At 36.1% G+C, this 26,784-nt stretch overlaps 1 protein-coding gene across 1 annotated transcript in view; it reads right to left on the bottom strand.

The window, feature by feature from the left end:
* Positions 1–26,784, bottom strand: part of DCDC1 (doublecortin domain containing 1) — a 497,922-nt gene that overhangs the window by 258,867 nt on the left and 212,271 nt on the right. The window contains exon 10 of the mRNA XM_086677755.1: positions 3,935–4,027. Coding sequence (XP_086533881.1) covers positions 3,935–4,027 — 93 coding nt within the window. The remainder of the gene's footprint in view (positions 1–3,934; positions 4,028–26,784) is intronic.

The raw sequence follows: 26,784 nt of genomic DNA, 5'->3' as shown, positions 1-26,784 counted from the left end.
GTACAGAATTTGGGAGAGGGACAAATGAGCAGGAGGTAGCAAAAAAAATATGAGTATTCGGTGGGGAAAAGACCAAACTTCTGAAAGAATGCAAATGCACACCTGTCTATAAACATACACAGAGGTTTTTGCTTAAAAACGTACATTAGGTAGTTTGGTCATGTTTTTATGACACATTCATGTAACTCTTGAATTTATTAAATTCTTGAAATGATGTAGATATTTAGATTTAGATTTTGGCACAAAATAGTATTCTGCTCCTAATCATTCTAAAACGTATGCATATTGAAGTTGTATGTTCTGAACTATACATTCTGTACATTGTAGTTTGGCTATTATGAATGAGGTTTTGAGGATCTCCTGGTTTTTCTAATGATGAGTTCAGCTGTTTGCCTGATTGCTATGTGCCCATGAGTCCATTTATGTTAGTAAGGAGGACTCCAGAGAACTTTGCACTAAATTATCACTTGAAATCAGCACAAAGGGCTGCAGCCTCTATGCAAGGAATGTCATCTTGGCATACAATACATGGGGGGGTGGTCTCCAAGCTAGGTTAGTGCTTAAACTTAAGAACAAGAAACTTTCTAATTTATGACATAATTAAGAAGAACCAGAAAGGGGACAGGGAGATGAAAATGGGTATTTTAAATTTCCTAAAATCTCTTCTTGATTTCAGGCCCAAGGACACAGTGTTTTCCAGGTTAAAAAGAACCATAACCCAGACTTGATGAGCAAAGACTAGAAAAGACATGAGAGCCTATGAGAAAAGTAAGGTATCTCTTGATTTAGAAGGATGGGTTGCAGTGTAGCTACAAGGGAACTTGAGGTGTGCACCATTTCTTACTCATACCGCTTCAAATGCTCCCAACTTTTTAATAGTTTCCAGAACCCTTCTGAAATGGAAATATCTTGGAAGAAGACTTATCTTGTTTCCAGCTAGAGGGCCCTTCTGTGTGCTGCTTTTAAGCCTATTCAAGAGTCTGACATTCCCATCCACTCATAGAGGAAGGAGCCATTAAAACAGAGACATTTAAAAAATTTTTGTTTCCAGCGTAGTTAACATATAGTGTTATATTAGCTACAGGTGTATAATATAGTAATGCTACCATTCCATATATTACTCAGTGCTCATCAGGAGAAGTGTACTCTGATTCCCCTTCACCTAAAATAAAGATATTTCTAATATCTTTATAAGGCTATGTTGATGGCAACAAGAATAACGTCAGCTACACGTTTTGAGGAAGGTATGAGAATGTGCCTCATAGGCTTCTGACGACAGGAGTATAATGAACCAAGAGTCCCAGATACTGTGCTCTGAAATCCATCGCCAGGTTGATACCAATGGCTGAGGATACTGAAGCAGGTCTAACTCAGGGAGTCATAGGACTCCTCTGAAGGACAGCTTTAGGTCAAGGATACACCATCAGCTTCACCGCTGTGAAGCTTAGTCATTCCTAAGACTGCACCGCTCTCTAAGATGTTTCCATCTAGTCTGCCCTTCCTTTCTCCTTCACTTGAGTTCAAGCCTGCATTTCAGTCTGATAGGTCTTGCAGCCTTACCCAGAGTTCTCCCCATTTCTCTCAAAGACATTTCTTCTAATACAATACATACACATCTAGTCCTATCTTGGTATTTATTTTTCAGAGAACCTGGAATAACTTTTAAACCAACAATAACAAATTGCATGCATATTTCCAATAAATCATTTCCAAAAAATTCGTTTAACATGTAACATCGCCTCAAAGTAGTCTTATGATACATACATTATTTCTAGGCTTAATGTGGAAAAATTACATGAAATAAAACAAGGTTTTAAGATAAAACTATAGGCAGCAGAAATGTAAATCTCAGATTTTATGATGTTTAGTTTGGATTTTGAACTATATCTAGAAATAAAATATTTTTGTAAAAAATAAACTGTGGGCAAAATAAATTTTGAAGTAATTCTCCCCCTTCCCAACATTTTCATTTCTCTTCACTACCATGATTTCACACTTCTGAATATGAATTAGGGTCAAAACTTGACAGCACTCACTTTTTCTAACCAAACACTAGAAATTACACATCATAATTAATATAATCACTTTCAAAGTAATAACATAGAAATTATTACCATAGCATATATAATATACTTAGAGACTATTACATACACACCCACACATATACTCACAAAACACACAAAATATATTCCCTTTCCTGCATATTTGATTTTTTAAGCAAACAGAAGGCATTTGAAGCCATAGCTGATCAAGCAAATATGGGACCAAATAACGTATTGTACATGAAGAACACTGAAGTATATAGGTATTAAGTAAGCATTAAGATGACAATAAAGAAGAAATAGCAAATAAACATGAATACTGTTGGATTTTCCAGAAAAGATCATTTTCATTTCCAGTATGGCTAACAAGGTGGCATTTGAAATGATATATTTAGCATAATGATAATTTTCCTGGGCCGCTTCAAGTTTTCAGTTCCAATGAAATTATAGACTTGCATAAAATATCAAAAAAATAATTACAATACTTAAAAGGCAGAAAATATCTATCTGTTCATTCTTTTAGGTGTTTTATATTTATCTCTAATAATAATTTGTCACTGTGTTACATCACATTATAGATGTAATTTTAATGCTACTAAGTAGAGAAATTTATTTGTATTTCTTAAAGTTTACCATATCAAGATACATGATAGATTCCATTTAAATTACTGTAAAACATGTAATAAAACTCTCCAACTGGGATAAAACATTTCCAAATGAATAGAGTATAATATTTTAAAATTTGTAACTAAAAAATCTAGTCTTTTAACTTGTTAATATTAAGTAGATTGAGTGAGAACTGTAACTTAAATCTATACAATTGTTATTTGCTACATCTAGAAACTATTCAAGTTGAATATTTCTTATGAAATATTCTCTATTGAGATTACCAATCTATACTTACAATATAGTCTTTAATAATGGACATATACAAGTCCCAGATATTAATTTGAATCTCTAATTCAAAGACTTGAATTCTCTGAGGAAAATGTGATGCATTGTACCTGTTCATTTTTTGTAAAATACATAGTTAGCTGGACAGATGCAATCACAATGATAAGAAAATATTAAAACCCCAAAGCTTGGATAGATTTCTTTGCCGAAATGTCAAAAGAGAATGACATGAAAATTTAATTTTCATATATTCACATTACCTTATTCTTTAAGTTGATTATGATTTTATTTACTGACAGTGGTACATGGGAATTAGCAAATTCATGATCTCTCCTCAGAAAGAGTAAATGGTTTTGCATTCCAGGAAACTACATGAAAATCATTTTCCCCTTTTGTCTAACACCAATTTTGTATTATTATTTCATTTATGGAATATGCTGTCAACTTCACAGCATGAGCTTTGGAGAGAAGGTTTGCTTTAATAGTTCTTCATTATAATATTGCCTACAGAATCTTATGATTAGCTCATTTAAGCTTGACATTTGAAAACTACAGTTTTTCCTTGCTAGGAGATAACATTGTTAGCATTTCTAAAATTCAGAACAATAACTCCATTCCTAGAAACTCAGAAAATAAAAATAATATTTGGTACTTATTCAAAGTTTAATAAAATCTTAACCTTTTCCCTATGTTAGCATGTGTTAGTTATAATTTACAGATTCAACTTGCATGTAATAATTTCCTAATTTAGGAAATTTATGAGAAAGTTGTCAGAAGTATTTTCAAAAAATTACAATATTTATTCTTTCAACCATATAATTATTTTTCAAGCTGCCTAGATCAATAAAATGCTTCCAGTTTTGACCATTTTTTTTCCATTTTGTTGCTATCAGATAACTATAGCTGGTTCACTATCAGAACCAAGTAAAATATGTCTTAATTTTAAAATGAGCACTCATTATAGTTTTGTCATAGAGCTTAAAAAGTAAGTTACTTACTTCTTCTTGTACCTTATGGTGTTCCTTCGCTGTTATTGAAAGAATTATTTTTTTGGTAATTTTCTCTTTCTGTTCATCCATAGCCAGGTTCAACTAGGAAAAAATAAATAAATCACATGAAAACAGGCACCTACTGACACCTAACTGCAACATTTATTCAAACAACCAATTTAATATAATCATGGAAGGTAATTTCAAACTAATTTGGCCCATACTTATATGAAAATGAACCCCATTTAGATTAAGTTGAAAGTTCATTTTTATATTTAAAACATTTAACACTGAATCTTTCACTTCCATTTTTATTGTTTTTAAGTTTACTTAAATATGATTTGGGAGAGGATCCTTAATTGCAGACATTTGATGAATACTTTTTAAAAGTATTTTATAAAAATGAGCATAGCAATTTTTTTATTAGGCTGATAGTTTCCTATTACAATTTTTCATTGCCAGTAGGGAATAAATTGGCTGCTGTTAGATCAGAATAAAAATTCAGGAACATAAACCAAAAGCAAACATCAATTCAAACACTCTAGAACAGTTCAAAATGACTTATAGTATTTCATGACAAAAAATAGTGTATCTTAAATACCTGAACAATTATCTACAACCTGATCCACTTACAAAGGCAGATAAAGGTCTACTATTGCTGCTAACCCATATGTTATGAAAAGGTGAATGTGTCCATTCTGTATTTCTTTATAAATAATCCCCATTGAAACAGAAGCTATTTTCAAGGAAAGGAAAAAGCTGAACTAACACAATAATATTCACTCAGCAAACTGGTATTAATAGAAAGAAAGAAACAGCCTAATACAAAAACTTGTGAATTGGAATATTTAACAACTCTCAAGAAAGGGACTTGCCATGTTGTATCTCTTTGTTGAGGCCTAAGAATGAATAATGGCCATGCTTTTGTTTTGTTTTGCTTGTTTTGTTAATGTTGTTGCTTTAATTCGTGTTTCTCAGTTGTATACTTGGAAAACAATGTTTGAGTTAACATGAATCTTTAATCCATACCTTGCTTCAAAACCCATATACTTGAGATAAAACAGGGGTGGGAATCAATAATACAGTTTCCTCAATCTAGTTATGGATATATACTACAAGAATAGTATCAAAACTGTGAACTCTTCATCCAATGACAGGTAATATAGCTCAGTATATCCTAGATTCTGTCCTGGTAGAGGGGAAAAGCCCAGGAATCCTTAGGTGATTTTGATGATCACCCTAGACAAGGAGTTGACAAACATGTCTGTAAAGGGCCAGAGACTAAATACTTTAGGCTTGGGCGGTAGGGCATACAGTCTCTGTTGCAATTGCTCAACTCTGCCTTTGTAGCATGAAATAGACAACACATAAGGGAATGAATGTAGCTATGCCTCAGTAAAACTTAAAAAACAGACAAAAAGAGGCAGGCTGAATTTGCTCAGCAGGCAACATTTGCTGATCCCTGTCCTAGATTGAGAACCGCTAAAAACAAGTTTGTTACAAAATAATCATCATGTAATATACAACATGATGACTACAGTTAACAATGCTGAATGGTATATCTGAAAGTTGTTAAAAGAGTAGATCCTAAGAGTTCTCATCACAAGGAAAAAACACGGTGTTTTTCTTGTGTGTGTGTGTGTGTGTGTGTGTGTGTGTGTGTGTGTGCCTAATAGGATGATGGATGTTAACTAAACTTCTTGTGGTAATCATTTCACAATATATAAGAAAGTCAAGTCATTATGCTGTATACCTTAAACTTATACAGTGCTCTAAGTCAATTACATCTCAATTAAACTGGAAAAAAAATCATTATGTGAAATTATTCTTAGGATCACTTTCCCCAAAGAATATTTTTTCCTGTACTGAAGTAATATAAAAACTTAATATTAAAAAAAGTCAAATATCTACCTCATGGAAGCCTGTGTGTAAGTGGTGGCACAATATAGTTGTGTCAAGTCTCCATGGCTATTTCTTAATGGGGGGATTCTCATCTCAGGGAGAGATGGGTGAAGAAGAAGGACTGGGAAATATTCACCAAGCTCATCCATTTCTTACAAATTTAATTTCCAAATGCACAAACATTGAGAGCAGATCTTTTTTTTTGCAGGAAAGCAAAACACAACAAAAACAGAGCTACTAAACTCTTTGGTGCCCCAGCAGTAAGTCAGATTTTAATGAGGTTTCCCAGAGGCATGACATTTAGAACTGCTTCCACATAACTCTTTACAAGGTGGGAATTTTTTACCTTCGAAAGCACCACAGTTGGAAAAATCACCTCCATTCTAATATTCAACTTCTGAAGAAGCACTATACCAATCTACATATGCTGAGGACTAAACCTATCAACATTATTGGAAAACATCATATGCATACCAAATAGAGAATCCAGTAAGATATTGAGAAATGAATAGTTAACAAAATATAAAGATACACACATGGGCCTTTTCTGGAAGCAGACCAGCCATTCCAAAAGAGATTTTAATACAATCATCTAGAGAAAATTATTGAAAGTAAAAAGTCAAAATCAGAGAGTGGATTTTCCCCATAAGGTATAAGTAATATGCAGTGCTGGGGTGCCTGGATGGCTCAGTTCAGTCATCTGGCTCCTGATTTTGGCTCAGGTCATGATCTCATGGTTCATGAGCTCGAGCCCCACATCAGGCTCTGCGCTGACCGTGAGGAGCCTTTTTGGAATTTCTCTCCCTCTCTCTGCCCCTCCCCTGCTCATGCTGTCTCTCTCTTTGTCTCAAAATAAATAAATAGAAACTTAAAAAAAATTTTTTTAATAATATGCAGTGCTAATAGCATCTTTTCTTCAAGACCTATGTCATGACAACAATCACAGGATTTTTCTCTCCTGTCACTTTAGAGGAGAAGATCTTGTTTCTTCGTTATGACAAAATCGCATGCTTTTGATTTACTGTTCTCATCTAAAATGTATGAAATAATTTTTGTCAATGGGTTATATATTTCTGAGGCTAATCTTTCATATGTAAAGAGGGTAGAAACTTCAAATTAAAAATAAAAAAAGGATATTGTCCTAAGTGAAATAAGTCAGAGAAAGACAAATACCATATGATCTTATTTATATGTTTAATATTAACCCCCTCCAAAAAAAATATTGAGCTCATAGATAGAACAGATTGCTGATTGCCAGGGGAAGGTGTGGAAGGTGGGTGAAACAAGTAAAGAGGGTCAAATGGTACACATTTCCAGCTCTAAAATAAATAAGTCATGGGGATGTAATGTATAGCATGAGAACTATAGTTAATAATACTATATTGCATATTTGAAAATTGCTTAGAGAGTAAATCTTAAAAAAATCTCATTATACACACAAAAAAATTATAACCTTATATGGCGACAGATGTTAACTAAACTTATTGTGGTAATTTTGCAATATATACAAATATCAAATCATTTTGTTGTACACCTGAAACTAATATAATGTTATATGTCAATTATACCTCAATAAAAAAAATAAACAGAATGATGGCTAAAATTTGTTTGTAACTATGAAAAACCAAGTCTCTACCAAATAAGGCAGTGAGAAACACTTTGTTCTAACTGTATCTTACCCTTTTTAAATGTAAGAAAATATCCTTAAATATTCATTGTGTACATCAAAATCTAAAGCTAAATAGGAAGGTTTAATTTACCATTTTTGTCAGGTGTTGTTGCTAAGATTTTAAAAATATGTAACAAATATTAGCTGTCCAAAATTAGGTTAAAGTTGGTCTCATTAATATTAATGGTAACCATACTAGAACAATCAAGAGACTAGTGAAAGACAGTAGCAGAAATGGAAAAAAACAAGAAACATAATGTCTCTGTCAAATAAAACTGAACAGAAAATGCTTCAAAAAAAGTCCTCTGGTTAGAGAAACAAGATTAAAAAGAAGTAAGTTTACCTTAGCCTGTTCAGGAATTAAGAAAAAAGTCCACAGAACTATACCTGAAGCAACAGGTTTCAATGAAATGATTCCCAATGACTTTTACCTTTCTGACTGTATCTATTTTATATCAAACTATTGATGCTAAGGTAGCAGGCATTATATTTTCTCTAAAGCCCTAAAGGGTCATAATTTGGTAATATATAGTTCTATATAACATATATAGCCTGTTGTGACTATAATAAAAAGTGCTCTTAATTTGAGGAATTCTTCAAACATTTGCTGGTTCAGGAAGCTCAACTATGGACATCCTAGAAAGGACAACAGATTCAAGACCTCCTTCTGGAGAAATACAGACAAAGCAGCAGTGATCTTTTGTGTGTGTCACTAACAGTACACGGCTTTTCTTGTTTTTTTTTAACTTCTCCCCCAAATATTTTAAAGATGTACTTTATAAAAACCACAAAGATTAAAAAGTTTTAACTGTGTAAAAGTTTTAACATGACAGTAAGATCAAATAAAATATATTTTATAGTAGAAAATAACTTTAAATAAACTCTGGAGCCCAATTATTAATACCTTTTAAAAAGGTACAGTAATCAAACAAGCTAGTATGATCTGTCTACTTAACTACATATTAACATTCTAGGTAGGTGCTAACCAAAGAGCTAACCATACTCTCAGCGCTCTGAACTACAGTTCTGCACGTACTTTTCTCTGTATTCAGAACAGCTAGTGATTCAATTGTGAAGTAGATGATATGCGTTGTGTATAATGTCCTTAATAAATCAATGTAACACAACATGAAAACGGAATCTATCTTTCTATCAAAAATCTAACTTTTTGGCTGGTAAATTGATTTAATAATAAATTATTTGATCCATATTTTACATGCAGATCAATATAGGAAATACAGTTTAGCATAAACAACAGGACAATCAGCGTTCATATATATTGACAAGTTTCCCAATGGTCTGTTAATATACAAAAGACTGGGACAAATTACTTATTTATATATACAAAACATGGTTATAAAGGCCAGCTGCAGGTATTTTTTTGGAAAGTGCATTTTAATAAGGTCCTATTCATTTAAGGAACAAATGGGGAAGAAGTAGTTTGCACTACAGAGTTTAGCGCAAGAGCTTTCTCTTTTTCTAACCACGAAATCAATCATTTGTCCAGACTGTGGGAGTCAGAGTTAGTTACTGAAAAGAGCTCCGTATATAAACAAGTCAATAACTCATTGTGTGTTATTGTCGAGCTGAAGAAGTCGGCTTTCAAAAAGCTGCCCCTGCTTCTCTCAGAATGAATGTCACTGTATTCAGAGACTGGGAGAGAGTCCTTTGTTTCCAGCCATTGCTGGCTGCCATTTATGTATGGGAACAGGAGGGTGGCTGCTAGGAGTGTGGGGGAAGCCACTATTTGGTATCATGGATGTCCAGGAAAAACTGAATTTTGTCAACCTAAATCATTTGTATCTGAAAATGCCTTAATGGAATTGATACAGAGTGTCCATACACACAAAAATATTTGCTAAAGAAGCAACATGATAATGAGTCTATGCCATTTTAAAGTGAATCAGGCTGATGTTTTTGGTTTCCTACCTGTCAACAAAGATGAAGCCAAAATATAGGCAATGGTTTGAAAAGTTCAAAGTACAAAATTGCACTGGTGAACAAGTCAACATGTCAAATGAACACTGTTTGGGCCATTAATATTCAGGGTTATTCTTGGAACTCTCAAAGTGTGTGTGTGTGTGTGTGTGTGTGTGTGTGTGTGTGTGTATGCGCGCGCGCGCGCATGTGGGTGAACTTCTCTAAGGCATGATTTTATATGTTCAACACTTGTGATAAGTTAAGGAAATTTGAACTATTTTTTTTACTTAAAAATTAAATACCTTTTAGAATTGAACTGAATGTAAAATTCTTAAGATATAAATATTATCATAGTCTTATTTATTTCATCTTAGTATTTATTAAAAACCAACTAATTTATTTAAAATCAAACTAGGAACTGTGAAGAAGCAGCAGACCAGGATTCAAGATTTGCAATTAGATTGAGCAAACAAAAAATACATGTAGATATGTTTAATAAACGGTCTTCATTTGGGGCCAGGGGAGATGGTCTCTGAAATCTTTAAACAAAAGCTTAGCTCTTAATTAGATAAAGTTGGAAATGTAGGTAAAGAAAGTGCTGGGAGTCTAGGGCTGAATGCAACTGATCTCATTTCATCTCACAATTTAGAAAGCCACAGCATTAAATAATATAATATGCTTCCACATGCAACAACTGTGCTAGACATTTGCCACATACAACTTGGTTAATAGCAAAGTGAGATACAATTGAGGAGACAATGAAAACAATAGGAAGTGAGAAATGATGTATGCATGATGTGGATCATAATTAATTGTCAAATGGAGGTATAAACAACACGATCTACAAGTACAAAGGTCAAAAATATTATTTAAGGTGGAGATGGAAAGGCAGAAACAATGGGTAGTATCTAGCTAGGAAAATAAGTAATAATATAGGACAATGTTATTAGTAAATATTAATTAATGTTGCTAATTAGTAATTAGTTACATGATAAAATTTGTTCTAAATACAGTTAGTGAAGTGACTTGATATGGCCTCAGGAGGGAGAGGAGAGAATACAAGCTGAGTCTTGAAGGAAGACAGAGAAGGGCAAAGCTGATCCAAGCGAGTCAGCCTAAGGCAATGGTCTGACTGGAAGGAAGCTTTCATACTGGGGAACAAGAACAAAGATGGCTGGTGGGATCCCATACATAATCTATTTCTAAACTGAATTATAAAGTGGAGTATATATGTAAAATGCTAGTGTCGTGATGATGGTATAGTGACAACTTTATATCATTCAGTTCTTAGCTTTGCCTTGGTTCAGCCTCATCTTCTCAAGCTGTATATACTCTTACTTCAGTTCCAGTCTTAGACATCCCTTAACTAAATCCTGACCTGGCCTCCACTTCCAGCCAGGTTGTCTCACTTAAGTCCCTTCTGTAAAGAAATTCAAGAGTGCCACTTCCAGACTTGGGGAAGAAGCAGAACCCTTAGTTCAAAACTGGCTGTGAATTCAGGCTCTGCCACAGGTTAGTTCTGAGACACAGGGCAATAGTGAGGTTTATACAGCTCAGGCCTTCTATAGCCAGGGATTCCTCTCCTGTCCTTGCTAATTCTCTGGGGAAAAAAAAGCTGCTTTTATCATAGCCTGTATCTTCTTGAGGACAGTTTGTTTTAAGGGAGCACTTACAAAAGAAATCTTTGTATATTTAAAAACCAGCAAACAAAAACATCACCACCATTTTAAAACAGTAACACTTTAAAATGTTTTTTAAACATTTTGTCTAAAAGGATGAAAAAGACAATTCTATTCTATATAATACTTTACCTACAATTTATTTAACATTTAATTAAAGAAACAAACTGTTTTGGGACGCTCGGGTGGCTCAGTTGGTGAAGCATCTGTCTTATGCTCAGGTCATGATCTCACGGTTTGTGAGTTTAAACCACCACCACCCTCAGGCTCTGAGTTGTCAGCTCAGAGCCTTGAGCCTGCTTTGGATTCTGAGTCTCCCTCTCTCTCTTTCCTTCCCCCGGCTCATGCTCTGTCTCTCTCTCCTTCAAAAACAAATAACCATTTAAAAAAAAATTTTTTTTAAATAAACTGTTTTAAAAATCTCTTTTCTTTTCTGTTTTTTTTTTTAAATTAGTTATAAGCAAATTTTAGCCCTTTCACTTTCCATGGGAAAAGTGGCACTGAGTTAGCCCCGACTTACATGCCAGATTATAAACTTTCTGCCCAGACATCTTTCACAACTGGGAATGCCACATGACCTAAAGTGAACTCAGCTCATCCTCTCAAACTGTCTCTACTCCATTTTTTCTACTACTGCATGCAATTTTGGAGGGACCATGCTATCCAAGCCAAGGGGTGGGTCCATGACCTCTTCCTACACCAATCAGCTTCTTTCTTCAAGAGATACAGTGTTAAGAAGGGAACCACAGAGAGACATCAACAGTTGGAGAGAATCTGGCCCATTAACAGCACCTTAAAGAGACATTCTTAGATCTGGATGTCTGGAGCTATTCTGGTTTTTTCTACAGCCCCTTTCTGTGATCTTTCTTTAAATTTCATTTACAACCACCTGCCATCCCATTAAATTATTTTTGCCTAAGCTATCCCGAGACAGATCCCACTGATTGAAACCCACAAACCCTGGGGCGCCTGGGTGGCTGGCTCAGTCGGTTAAGCCTCCGACTTCAGCTCAGGTCGCGGTCCGTGAGTTCGAGCCCCGCGTCGGGCTCTGGGCTGATCGCTCAGAGCCTGGAGCCTGCTTCCGATTCTGTTTCTCCCTCTCTCTCTGCCCCTCCCCCGTTCGTGCTCTGTCTCTCTCTGTCTCAAAAATAAATAAACATTAAAAAAAAAACCCGCAAACCCAATCAGATATATTATGTATGTCCTCATCATAAATGCCCCATTACTTTAGGAGATCTGAAGGAGTCTCTGTTTCTTGCAATTCAAGGTATTCAATTCAAATGTCTTAATAATATGCCAAGTTTAAAGTCCTTTGGGTATTATAAGGGCACCTGGGGTGGCTCAGTCCGTTAAGCATCTGATTCTTGGTTTTGGCTCAGGTCATGATCTCGCAGTTGGCAGGATTAAGCCCCGTGTGGGACTCTGAGATGACCATTCTGGGGCCTGTTTAGGACTCTATCTCCCCAGTCTCTCTGCCCTTCCTCTGTTTGCGTGTGTGTGTGTGTGTGTGTGTGTGTGTGTGTGTGCGCACGCTCTCTCTCTTATTCTCCCCCTCTCTCTCAAAATAAATAAACTTTAAAAAAATACAGTCCTTACGGTATTATAATGGGTAATGTAACAGGGGTAATGGTTTAAAAATTATCAACACGCTTTTTTTTTTTTTGTCTTTCCAAGTACAAAACTGCCCCAACTACCCTAGATGTTCCTAGGATTTGTCACAATATCAGTTCTGACATGTATGACAAAATTGTGCAATGAAACAATATCCTTGAAAACCAGACCATTGCCTTTAGAGATGATCTGCCTCTCAAGAAAACCCTTAACTCCTCTCAGCATATAAAAAGCTAAACTTAGAAGACTCAGCCCATAAATGTCCCTTATAAATTAAGAATAATGACTGACTGCTGTTAAAGGTTTGCTAGAATTAAGAATAAGGAAGATACAATGTAGAAAAAAAATTGGAGCATGCCATTTCCTTCTGTCCTAGAGAAAATGTAGGAAGAAGTCTCAGAAAGAAAAGCAAGTATAAAATAGCCAGAAAAGTTAAGTATTAAGTCCCCCTTCTATAGGGTATGACTTGGGGAGGAAGAAAAGTATCAGATCAATGGAAACAATTCTTGGACCAAAGGGTCTTCTGCTTCCTTCCCCTCAATATGGACACAGGGAGGGAGCTGTCTTATAGCACTAGGACATAGTCACATCGACAAGATGACATGGTATAGGCTGCCAGAGGGAGACCTGAGGTTTAGCTTACCTGAACAACCCTTGGTTCCTATGTGTCTTAGGACTTGGAAGTAGCTACTTGGAAGTAAGCTGAGAAGTTTGCTATAGACTATGGGCATAGTGAGGGAAATATGGCTCTATAGTGAGAGTAGCACCACAGACCACTCAAGCCAAGGCCAATTAGGTGTCAGTCAGACCTTGGGGTGGGGTTCTCTAATACCAGAGGAAGTCAAGTTTAGGGTGGATCATCTACAAAGCACCACCCTAAAAAAGAGCCTGAGCCTAAAGAATGGGCCTATAAGTTCACATGTTGCAGACCAGAAGAGCATCCAGCAACTAACTGAACAAGGGATATCCTTCCACTGGCAAGCAGCTGCCATGATAATGTATATACATTCCAATGGTCCAGCTAGAAGCCAGGGGTCCCTTTCCCCAATGCCTTGAGGATATGAAAGTCACACAATCCCTTGGTCCATATACCTGAAGGAAAGAGTCTATCTGAGAGAAAGAATGACCTAAAAAAAGCTATTTAAATGATCAAATCAGACTAAGCCTTAAACTCAATCAAACATTCAGTTATTCCCACCCCCCCCCCCATGATCCAATGGGCAAGAGCTCAGGAAGAAAGTATCAATGTCAGAAAATAACTGAAAGTCAGGTAGTCATTTTGCACACAATTTGTGTACACACATATGAGAGAGTCTGTTGTTAGACTGAGCCAAGGAACAAAAGCGAAAACAGGATTTATAAGACACAGGAGAGAAATAAAACAGTCAGACTGTACATTTGGGGAGGAAATTGATAAACTGGCACCAACCAAATTGGGTAGGCCAATCAAGGGTAGCAAAGGAACCATTTTAGTTGTTTATGAATTCTCCAAATAAACTTGAGAGTTCAGTTGACAAGAAAGTGTGGCAGGCCACTTCTGTATTGTGTCTGCTTACCCTGTCACTTCAGTTACTCTAGTCCTGCACTGTTCCCAACACTAGAACATTTCATTTCTTTACACCAAGCAATAAACCCCATTTTCTGTCACTCACTAAAGTGACTATCTGGATCAGAAAATTCTTTACAAACTGTAGTTAGGATTCTGAGGCCCAAAGAGGATAAGCCAGATAGGCCACTATCCTTACAGAAAACTGTCTGCATATGGGTTAGACTCAGTGTAATGCACTTTACATCTCCAAGAAGCATATTTCCAATCATTATTGCCTGCAGTGGTGGAGAAAATCTATCTTCATCAATCCTTTGCGGCCCAGTTTTGGTCCATCTTTGTCTATGAAGTCCATTCTGGCTTAGTCCTCTCTCTCTATGCATATATGAGCTAAAATATACTACCATATACTACAGATCGTGCTACCCCCCCTTTATTTCACTCTTTTATCTAGTATATTTACTAAATTCCAATGTTGATATAATCAATGCACTATATTGGTTCTGTGATATGAATATCAATGAGATGCCTCTGTACCTTCAGAGGGCAGTAAGAATTGCAGTTCAGCAGTCCCTAATAGTTTTCCTGGTGTCTGTCTGTCCCCGTGGCAAGGATAAAATGTTTTCATATCTTCAGTACATTCAACTATAATGGGCAGACAGCAGACATTCAATAAATACCTATGATGGATTTAGTGATGGATAAGAATCCTCAGATTCAGAATGCTTTTATTTTTCATTAGACAACTATTTCCTAAGCGATTTGTTCAGTGTTATGAAATAGGGATTTTCCGGTCAAGTAATTTTCTTAAACACTAGGTTTAATCAAGATAAGTGTGTTTCTTTATAGAATGGTACCTAAGAGCCTTTAAGATGCTAATAGATGTTTTTGATAACCATAAGAGCACCTCAGGGGTATCCAGCCAAATATACTTCTGGAAATGTGACAAGAGACCAACACTTCTCAAACTGGTCTTGAGAGTTGAGGATGGGCCTCTAAGAGTTTACAATAGACAGTACCCAGATAGAGGGAGCATAACTCTCTCAATCACCAACATAGCTCAACCCTACTTGCTGTGCTTCTCCCAAATTAATCTACAATTCTCCGATGTAATTTCTTTGTACCTTGAAAAAGATATTCTGTAATACATCTAAAAAAATAATGACCAAGACATTTCTGGGAAAAAAAGAAGAAACAGTAAGGCTAATATTAAAATGTATATTAAAATCATTACAGTACTATATCACAGTGTGTAGCTTAAGACGGAACTAAAAAAAACTGATCAAAACAGACACAATGTGTATACTTAGGGCTTTATTACACATTAAATGCAATGTAAGTCCACTGTCTCTTAGCCACAACTCCAAAATCCAACATTCTCTGAAAACTGGATTGTTTTCAGAACTCATCAGGCAGCAAAAGCAGCAAAGACTGATTTATAAACTATACTTCTCCCACTTAATGTGAATGTTTCGCTGTGAAAATATTAAAGTGATTCATTCATTCCATGGAACTGTTTCATACCTCACTGAGGTTGTGACATAACATATGGTCAATGTACTACATTACTTTTCTAAAATCCAAAATATATCTGGCCCCAGGGTAATCAGATAAAGGATTGTGGTCTGAATTTCAAATCAACAAGGAAAGGGTGGATTGTTAAATAGGCAGCACTGGCATGGACAACTGACTAAAACTTCAGAAAATACGTCAAATCCACTGTTTACTTTACACGCTTTTGGTGACTTCAAAATTTAAATTTAATAAGAGTACTAGAGGATAATACAGCTGATTTGTAAAGTCTGAAAGGAAAATATCTCTCCAAGTCTAATATGGGTAAATTTAATTAAATCAAAGTCCTGAACTTATGTACCTCAAAAAGTAGATTTAATAAAATTGAAAAGCAACAATACACTGAGAAAATATTTGCAATGTGACAATAAGTCAATATCCCTAATAAAAGCACTTTGAGGTACACTAAAAATTATTTACTGTTGCTTTTTTTATTTAGTGATTTTACAAGTTTATATATGATGCTATGTTCACCACAAGCACAGCTACCATCTGTCCCATTATATCACTATTACAGTATTGACTGTATTCTTTATGCTCTGCTTTTTATTCCCATGACTTACTCATTCCACAACTGGAGGCTTGTATCTCCCGTCAGCTTCATCCATCTTGCCCAAACCCTGACCCCTCTCCCCTCTGGCAACCATCAGTTTGTTCGCTGCATTTATAGTTCTAATTCTGCTTTTAGTTTGTTTACTCATTTTTTAGATTCCATTCATGAGTGGAATCATATTGCATTTGTCTTTCTCAGTCTGACCTTAATTCACTTAGCATAATACCCTCTAGGTCCATCCATGTCAGGTAGATTAAAAAAATTATTAAGGAAAAGATAAACACCAAAGATACTAGGAGCAAAGAAAATGAACACACAATTTATAAAAGAAAAAACATACAAATGGCAAAAGAATAAATGCATAAAAAAGTTCAATATTACAACTAATAAAATACTTGAAACTAAAACAATGATCAAAAAGATTTCTAGTGATAAGGATTAGTGAATTTAAGGATTAATGAATACAGGGAAAAATGATACTTTCATGTATTGCTGGTGAAAACACAAATGCTACAGCATTTAGAGGAAAATTTGGCAACGTATATCAAATCTTTAAAATGTGCACAAGCAGGAGCGCCTGGGTGGCTCAGTCGGTTAAGCGTCCGACTTCAGCTCGGGTCGTGATCTCGCGATCTCGTGGTCCGCGAGTTCGAGCCCTGCGTAGGGCTCTGGGCTGATGGCTCAGAGCCTGGAACCTGCTTCCGATTCTGTGTCTCCCTCTCTCTCTGCCCCTCCCCCGTTCATGCTCTGTTTCTCTGTCTCAAAAATAAATAAACATTAAAAAAAATAAATAAATAAAAATAAAAAATAAAATGTGCACAAGCTTTGATCCAAAATTTCCAATTCTAGAAATTTTTCAATAGGAAATAATTATGGACATACACCCAAAAATTGACTGAAACAATGATAAAACGATGTTTGCAACAGTAAAGAGAACATATAATATGTAAATGTTCAAAATTAAGGGGATTAGTAAAAAAAAAAAAAAACTATAAACTAGAATATAATCATCCATTTATGATGGATGGAGGGGCGCCTGGGTGGCTCAGTTGGTTAAGCGTCCAACTTAGGCTCAGGTCATGATCTCACAGTTCATGGGTTCCAGTGCCCTGTTGGGCTCTGTGCTGGCAGATCGGAGCCTGGATCCTGCTTCGGATTCTGTGTCTGTCTCTCTCCCTGCCCCTCCTCTGTTCATGCTCATGCTCTGTCTCTCTCAAAAATAAACAAACATTTAAAAAATGTTTAAATAAAATAATGCTAAGGAATATTTTATAATGGAAAGTGGTAACAATGTATTAACTGCAAAATAGCAAGTCTCAAAAAGTAAGATTTTAAATATATATATCGGTATAAAAAGGGCATACACCAAACCGTTGAAAATAGCTACTCAGAATAGTGAGATTATGGTTGGTCTAAGACTCTTTTTCCTATTTACATCAGCTTATTTCTATACACTAAATTTTCTGCATTATTAATACATACACTTGCGTGAATCTTGTAATAAAAAGCAGGCTCTTTCTAATATTGCTTCTTTGATACTGACTAATATATCTGATTTACTACTTATTTTAAAAACCTGCTCTCCTTCCACATTTGCCCCAACTTAATTTCCATTTTTCTCATTTTGTCTAAAACTTTAAGGGGCACCGGGATGGCTCAGTCAAGTGCCTGACATCAGGTCATGATCTCACAATTTATGAGTTTGAGCCCCGAAGAGCCTGGAGCTTGCTTCACATTCTGTGTCTCCCTCTCTTTCTTTCTGTCCCCCTTCTGCTCACTCTCTGTGTCTGTGTCAAAAATAAATAAGCAATAAGAAATTTTAAAAAATATTCATTAAAAAATAAATACATCTTACAAAATTTTTAATGTTTTATTTTTTGAGAGAGAAAGACAGAACACAAGCAGGGGAGGGGCAGAGAGAGAGGGAGACACAGAATCCAAAGCAGACTCCAGGCTCTGAGCTGTCAGCAGATGCCAGGCTGGAACCCACAAATGTGAGATTGTGGCCTGAGCCAAAGTTGGACACTCAACTGACTGAGCCACCCAGGTGCCCCATATCTCAATCTTAATAGATAAAATATAATTCAAAGGAAAACAATAATTTACAAAAAGAGACAAAACAGAAGATCAAATAATATTAGCTTCTTTGCTTTTAAAATTGCCAACAGCCTACTAAACTGTTTTGAGAGAATGGGTGGTACAAATGGATAGGGCAATGGAAGGTTTATGAATTCTTATTTAATAACTGCATTAAATTATATTTACTGCTTCTTAAAAGTGAACTGAGATGAAAGCAAAGACAGGGGAAGAGATAAGAGTGGGCCTCTCATTGTCTACTCTGTCACACTGTTCTGGGCACTGCAGACACATTGTAGCATTTAATCCTCAAAAGCACTTCAGGAAGTTATGTAAATGATGCCGAAAGAGGTTAAGTAACTTGCTGTTGAACACAAAGCAAAGAAAATTGAAGAACTATGATTCAAATCCAGGCATGTCTGCCCCCTGTGCCCATGGTTTTTAATTATGTCTTGGGTACATCAGAAAATATGATTAATAAATGAAGGAAACAGCTAGATCGTAACAGACAAATTGGCACATTTTCCCTCCATATTAAAGCATATGATTATGAAAGCACAAGGTTAAAAAATCAGAATTCTATTAACATGAACTGATTTTTTATGACATTAATAAGAAAATAAATTACATTTGGAGACTTTAGGAGAATTTATTTTCGAGGTTTGCACAAAAAAAGAAACAGGTTTAAAATCTATCAAATGTCAGAAATCATTAGTGAAACATATTGAAGTCACTTGTGTAATTCCTAACTTTCACTTCATCTCTAGAATTATCAAAATTAATACCCAATGTTATTTTTCCAATCTTAAAATATCTATTTGTGCATTCTAACACAATTGATATAATAATTAATGAATAGTATTAACAGTTTTAGATTTTATAGGTTAGATCTCTTCCTATGTACACATATAGAAATATAAGTACATAATAAACTATATATGGATTTTATGTTTATAGAAATGGTATCACTGCCATATTATTTGGCAGCTTGCTTTTTGTTGCATGGCAATGCCTTCAAATGTTCTATAAAAAACATCTTAAGGAGATCTATAACTACCTAGTACTTACAGGTATTAAAATTTCACCCAACTTGGGACACCTGGGTGGCTCAGCCAGTTAAGCACCCGACTTCGGCTCAGGTCACGATCTCACAGCTCGTGAGTTTGAGCTCCTCGTCAGGCTCAGTGCTGACAGCTCAGAACCTGTAGCCTGCTTCGGATTCTGTGTCTCCCTCTCTCTCTGCCCCTCCCCCACTCATGTTCTTTCTCTCTCTCACAAATAAATAAACATAAAAAATTTTTCATCCAACCTTTTCAAAATTTTTCAAACAAGAACTTTGGGCTAGAGTAAGGAGCACAGTGTCTTTTTATTTGCATACTTCCTTAGACCTTTTGCTCCTGGGAACACATCACTTTTGCCGCCATTTCATTGAAGAGAACTTAGTCACATGGCCACCTCCAACTGCAAGTCAAGCTGAGAGATAAAGAGTAGCTGTGTTTCAAAAAAAGTGGACAACGATTCTGCTGGAAGGTGAGATGTCTTCCCCATACTTGCTCTATGTGTCACACAGGTGACTGTGTGATCTACTGTCCAAACCAGGACATGCTTGAGAGTGAAATAATTAGGCTGAGATAACAAATGACCTTTAGGACTGTTTCAGGAAAATTCTCTTCCTCTATTTCTCTGCTTGATAAAGTCTTCTCTAACCCCTCTTCAGGTTGCCTTTCCTGAGGCAGTTGGTCATCCATTTTGTGTTGCTGGAGTCTATTCACAACACTAGCACATCAGCTCACACGTTTGTTTTGGTTACTGTCTTTCCACTATACCAGGAAATGGGCCAAGACTCTCCACTCTTTAGCCTAAGTCATCCTTGAGGTTATTGATCCTTTTCCCATTCCATTTGGTTCTAGTTAAGAGATGAAAATCATGGCAAACTCTGCCACTAGGGAGTGGGACAATTGGCTCAGTCCTGACTAAACACAGAAAAATACCTGGATTTATTTAGGAGTGACCAAAATTGAGACAGAATCCTTCCATGAACTTTAATGTGTGGTCACTAAGGAAAAAAAGATCCTCTAGGTCTCATACAATGTATCAGCTGGTATTGATCTCTAGCATACTGTTGCCATATAGGAATGCAGACCTAAAAATTGGATATTTTCTCAATACTTGATCAAAAACTTAAAATCTTGAATAAGCAAAAACATACATACCTACATTTTGGTTTTACCTCTTTTTTTAAGCTCTAACTTAAGGCAAAAATCTGACCATGTCACTATCCGCTTAATGACTCCCTACTGTTTACAGGATAAAAACTCAAGTTCCTTATCATGGTCTCATCTGGCTTCTTCCTCCTCACTTGCCGCATCTCCATCCCCATCACAACTCTGATCTGCCCTTATGCTATGCCACAGAAATTTTCACATTATGATACTCATCAGTGCCCCTGCACCCTGAAATTCTGAAAGAATCTCAAAATCCATTCTTTATATCCCCTCATCCCATTCTGAGTCTTCCCTCTCAACACTGGGAATCACCACCATAATTACTGTGTTATAACCCTAAATTTTGCTCTGGGTCGGGAAAGATAAAAGGGTAAATAAATAGTAGATTGCCATAAATCTAGGTTGTACCACACATACACACCCTCATTCAATCACTCACACACAAAGTCTGCTCTGGTTTACTTCATCCAGGAGGGCTGCTGTGATTTATTTTCAGTTCTAGGCATAGGAGCCCATCTTTGATACCCTTGCCATGCTTCTACAGTAACTGTGCAGGGTGCTATCATAGCATTTATGCAGTGAATAGGTATCTCTTACACTCGTTTCTTCCACCAGACTGTGAGGTCCTCTGAAGTAGGCTCTGAGTCTATATCCGTCTCTGTATCTCTTTTGCTTGGCACATAGTAGATACTTGACAAATACTGGTTAAACTGAACAGAACTGAAGACTTGGGAAATTACAGAATTCTCAAAAGAAATTACAGAAATATCTGAAGTGTGGTACAATACATACATAATATTAAGGAGAATAATGATTCCATCTTCTGGTGGCATCTTAATTCATCTACATCTGGCCTTTTAAAATTATATATTGGATGACCTTCATTACAAGGTTAGGAAAGGGTGGAAAAGGGAACCTTGGGGCTGAATTTTATTATCAGTTCTACCCTCTCTAGAGCCTAATGTCGATTCCTGTGTCAAAGCCTAATGCGGACCTTATGACATGCTTTTCCTTCCCTGGTGTTAAGTCTTACGTTCTGAACAGGAGCCACAACTCTCAGTTGTCATTCCTACCAAAGTTTTTTTTTTTTTTTTTTTTTTAGGCAAATAGCCATTTATTGTTTAAATCTGCACCTAACATGTAAATTCAAGATATGTTAAAAATTCATTTTGGTTTTCAGAACTTGACCTGGGTTCTAAGTGTTTAACTGTCCTGTATTTCAAATCTTGCTCATTAAAAAAATAAAGCTAAGATTTTGGTTATTGAACAGTGGTTTGAATTTGGATGTTGGGATAATTGATTTATTTACCCTAAAATGGATTCCTACCTGTTTTCCAGAATTTTTGACTTCTCAACTTTATCTAGCACCTAGATAATTTGGTAATTTTGATATTCAGTACTCACCATCATCATCATCATCCATCATTAGAGAAGAAAAAATGTATTGAGGGCTTACCATGTGCCAGGCACTGTACTAAGCATTTAATAAAGACGATTGAGAAAATCCAAGTATTACAGAGGGACGAGTAAAGTATGTTTAAACTATTTGTTCCAAAACATGACTCAAATCTCCAGACACAAACTGTGAAATCTCTGTGGAAAAAAAGAATTCTCCTCCTGAATCTTCCTGAGTTTTGTATGTGTCATATGTACAGCATTTTGCATCATGATCCAAAAAATATGTACTGAATTCTTATTATGCGTCAGTCCTAGGATACAGTGGCTTTATGAGACACTTCCGACATAGAGCTTAAAATCTTAGAAAGCAGAGACAGACATGTGATAAACAGCAGCAAGTAGAAGTATGGGATTTCTGGGGATAGCCAACCTAGGCTCAGGCAAGAGAAGGAAATGTTCCTCTGGCATGTTATTAGGCTAAAAACAGGCAAGAAGTAACTGAGTCAGGTTGATAAGGAAGAGCACCATAGGCAGAGGAAATGCAAGAATCACCATTTCCACAAAACATCTCATAGAGCATCTTACTTAAGTTTCAAAACGATCCAGAAAGGAATTGCTACAGTCATTTTATAGATGAGAAAACTAAGACTCAGACATCAGATCATTGAATAAGATTAGAACTCTTGTCTCTCAGAATCTAAAGCATTTCCATTCCTTCCAAAAGTGCCTGCATCAGTTCCCTATTGGACCAGCAGTTAATCAACTTTTTCTCTAAAAAGACATAGTAAGGGGCGCCTGGGTGGCGCAGTCGGTTAAGCGTCCGACTTCAGCCAGGTCACGATCTCGCGGTCCGTGAGTTCGAGCCCCGCGTCGGGCTCTGGGCTGATGGCTCAGAGCCTGGAGCCTGTTTCCGATTCTGTGTCTCCCTCTCTCTCTGCCCCTCCCCCATTCATGCTCTGTCTCTCTCTGTCCCAAAAATAAATAAACGTTGAAAAAAAAATTTTTTTTAAATAAAAAGACATAGTAAATACTTTAGGCATTGCACACTAAGAGGCAAAATCAAGGCTAAAACATCAGAATTTAAATAACAAGAAAAATAAATAAATTTCCATATATTTTTTATAAATTTCAAAATATAATAATAATTGTGTACAATATTTTATAATATAGGTTTACTACTGGGAAAAGTGAAATTCTTTGGGGAGAATAGCATTTCACTTAATTGGGGTTCAAAACTAGTGTTCCCTACAATCAAACAGATAGCAAATATTCATTTGTGGAAATCATTCTTCACTTGTGGATCATACCAAAAACGGTGACCGGTCAGATTTAGCCTATGGGCTACAGAGCATAGAACCCCTCTATTAAACCATAAACATCAAGAGCAGCACTGTCAAAAATTCAATGTGAGGTTCATTATATAATCTTAAATTATCTAGTAGCTACATTTAAAGAACAGGTAAAAATAAACAGGTCAAAGATAGTTTAGTAATTTATTTAACCAAAATATTGCCATTTAAAATTATAGTCAATACCAAAATTATTGATAAGATACTTTGTCATATTTTTTTCATGCTGACTCTTTGAATTCCTTTGTGAATTTCACACAGCATGCCTGAGTTTGGACTACTCATATGTCAAGTGCACACAGATCTAGAAGACAGGTCTGTGTTAGAGCCTAAGAATACATAACTGAGAAAAGTGGATCATACAGAATCTATGTTCCACTGAAGAGTATGAATTTTGTCTAAAAGTTGCAACTGCCACTAAGCTCCACAAAATGTTGTCATATGGAAGGGTGATCCAATACATTGCTAGCTGTTCCAGATTTTCTGAGGAATCAAAAATACAGAATTTAGTGGAAAAACTCATTTATAGGTGCTTGTAACTAATTTTTACAAATTTTATACACACTCGCAGGTCAAATAATTTACATTTGCATACTAAATCTGGCCATGACCTCCTTCACATTTATGCCTGGTCTATCTTTTCAGCATTTAAACTATAGTATAGATAGGGACTCGATAAATTATAAGGCTTTCAAGTGAAGGCAATAAATATTTACAAATAAAGTACCTTGAGCATGTCAAAGGAATGATAATGAATGATAATAAAAATAATTATGGAAATAATCACATCCATATTTTCAACCATCTTATCCAAGTTTACTCACTGAGGTTCTTCAATAGTATTTTGAATAATAAAAATCTTTAATTAAAAGTAGGCATAACCACAATAGCCAACAGATGGAAGCAACCCAAATGTCCATCAACAGAAGAATGAATAAACAAACTGTGGTCTACACATGCAGTGGAATATTGTTTAGCCCTAGAGGAAAGCAATTGTGCCATATGCTGCACCCCGAATGAAACTTGAAAACATGACGACAAGTGAATTCAGCCATGCACAAAGGGACAAATACCATTATAATTCCACTTACATGAGGTACCTAGAGTAGTTACATTCATGGAGACAGAAATAGAATGGTGGCTGCCAGAGGCTAAGGAAGAGGGAGATGGAGAGAGAGTTAATGCTTAATGGATACAGAATTTCAATATGGAAAGATGTAAAAATTCTGGATGCATGGTAATAATGTTTTCACAACAATGTGAATGCATTTAATGCCACAGAATGTATGCTTAGATTAAAATGGGATATTTTAGGTTATCATACTTCACCACAAAAAAGTGGTGAAACATATTTTAATAAGAAAAAAATGCTCATTTTTATTTTTTTAAATATCTTAAAGGAGTGCAGTAGAGCATTTCAAATTCACACAAATTAGATAAGAAAAAAACATGAAATGATGAAAAGTTAATGATAAATGTTTTGAAGTGTCAGTTTTTCCTATCCAAAATGCACACTGACTGAAATAAGATTAGCAATGTCAATTTGTCCAAAATGTGGTAAAACTCCTTTGGATGCCTAAAAAAAGCCGTTAAGTTTGATTGGTAGTGAGCATTCTATTCACAGTAGTCCCCCTTATCTGCGGTTTCATTCTCCAAGGTTTCAGTTACCCCAGGTCAACCACCACCTGGAAGCAGATGATCCTCCTGATGTAGTCTCGGAGGGTCAATAGTAGCCTAATGCTATGTCACTGTGCCTACAGCATTCACCTGACTTCACCTCACCATGTAGGCATTTTATTATCTCACATCAGCACAAGAAGAAAAGGATGAGTAGAGCACAATAAGATATTTTGAGAGAGACCATGTTCACATTAACTTTTTTATTACAGTATATTACTTTAATGGTTCTATTTTCTTATAGTTACTGTTGTTGGTCTCTTATTATGCCTAATTTATAAATTAAGCTCTATCATAGGTATATGCTTATAGGAAAAAACATAGTATATAGAGTTCTGCATTATCTGTGGCAAACCACTAGGGGTCTTGGAAAGTATCCCCCACAGATAAGAGGGGGCTATTGTATATGTAAATAAGAACTCCCAAAGTTTCTTTTTTTTTTAATTTTTTTAACGTTTATTTATTTTTTTGACAGAGAGAGACAGAGCATGAGCGGGGGAGGGGCAGAGAGGGAGGGAAACACAGAATCCAAAGCTGACTCCAAGCTCTGAGCTGTCAACACAGAGCACGATGCGGGCCTCGAACTCACAGACCGCAAGATCATGACCTGAGCCAAGGTCGGACACTCAACAGACTGAGCCACCCAGGCACCCTGTGAACTTCCAAAGTGTCTGAGAATATTCCAAAATAGTTGCTTACCTGTATATTTTATATACTCCTTTCCAATATTCTTTTTCTTTTTTATTTGAGAGAAAGGGGCAGGTAGAGGGGCAGAGGGAGGGAAGAGGGGGGAGAGAAAGAGCGAGAGCGAGAGAGAGAGAGAGAGAGAGAGAGAGAATCCCAAGCAGCCTCCACACTCAGCGCAGAGCCCAACTTGGGGCTCCATCCTACAACCCTGGGATCATGACCTGAGCTGAAATCAAGAATCATATGCTCAACTGACTGAGACACCCAAGTGCCTCCCCCTTTCCAGTACTATTTTCACAATTACTGGGGATTTGTACCAATAACAATAATCCTTACCTACCTCAAAGATTAAGAACTTGGAGGGTATTATGCTAAGTGAAATAAGTCAGTCAGAAAAAGACAGATATCATATGTTTCACTCATATGTGGATCTTGGGAAACTTAACAGAAGACCATGGAGGAAAAGGGGGAAAAAAAGTTACAGAGAGGGAGAGAGGCAAACCATAAGAGACTCCTGGATACTGAGAACAGACTGAAGGTTGATGGGGGGTTGGGGAGAGGGGAAAGTGGGTGATGGGCATTGAGGAGGGCACTTGTTGGGATGAGCACTGGGTGTTGTATGGAAACCAATTTGACAATAAATTATATTTAAAAAAAAAAGAAAATCAATGAGATAACTTCAACCCAGAAAAAACACACATCATAAACTACAAAGCACTGTACAAATGTGTTTACCAAAGAGTTAATAAAGCAAAGGTCAATTTTTCCCCTTGTTCCACCCACAACATTACATATTCTGAAAACAAATCTGAATAATTTACCAAAATGGCTGCTTTCCTCCAGCCACATTTACTGGCAAAATATTCTCCATTTCCTCTAATCAACATAGAGACAGAAAGTTCCACCTTGCAATTTTTAAGTACAATTTCATAGGGCAAATGTTTCCCAAAACTATTTGGGTGTCTCCTCTCTGACCCAGATAGATTTGCATTTAT

The sequence above is a fragment of the Puma concolor genome, chromosome D1 (genome assembly GCF_028749965.1).
Source record: "Puma concolor isolate L17-30 chromosome D1, mPumCon1.1.hap2, whole genome shotgun sequence".
Lineage (NCBI taxonomy): Eukaryota > Metazoa > Chordata > Mammalia > Carnivora > Felidae > Puma > Puma concolor.
Note: the sequence above shows the minus strand (reverse complement) of the source record. Positions and strands in the feature narration are given on the sequence as shown.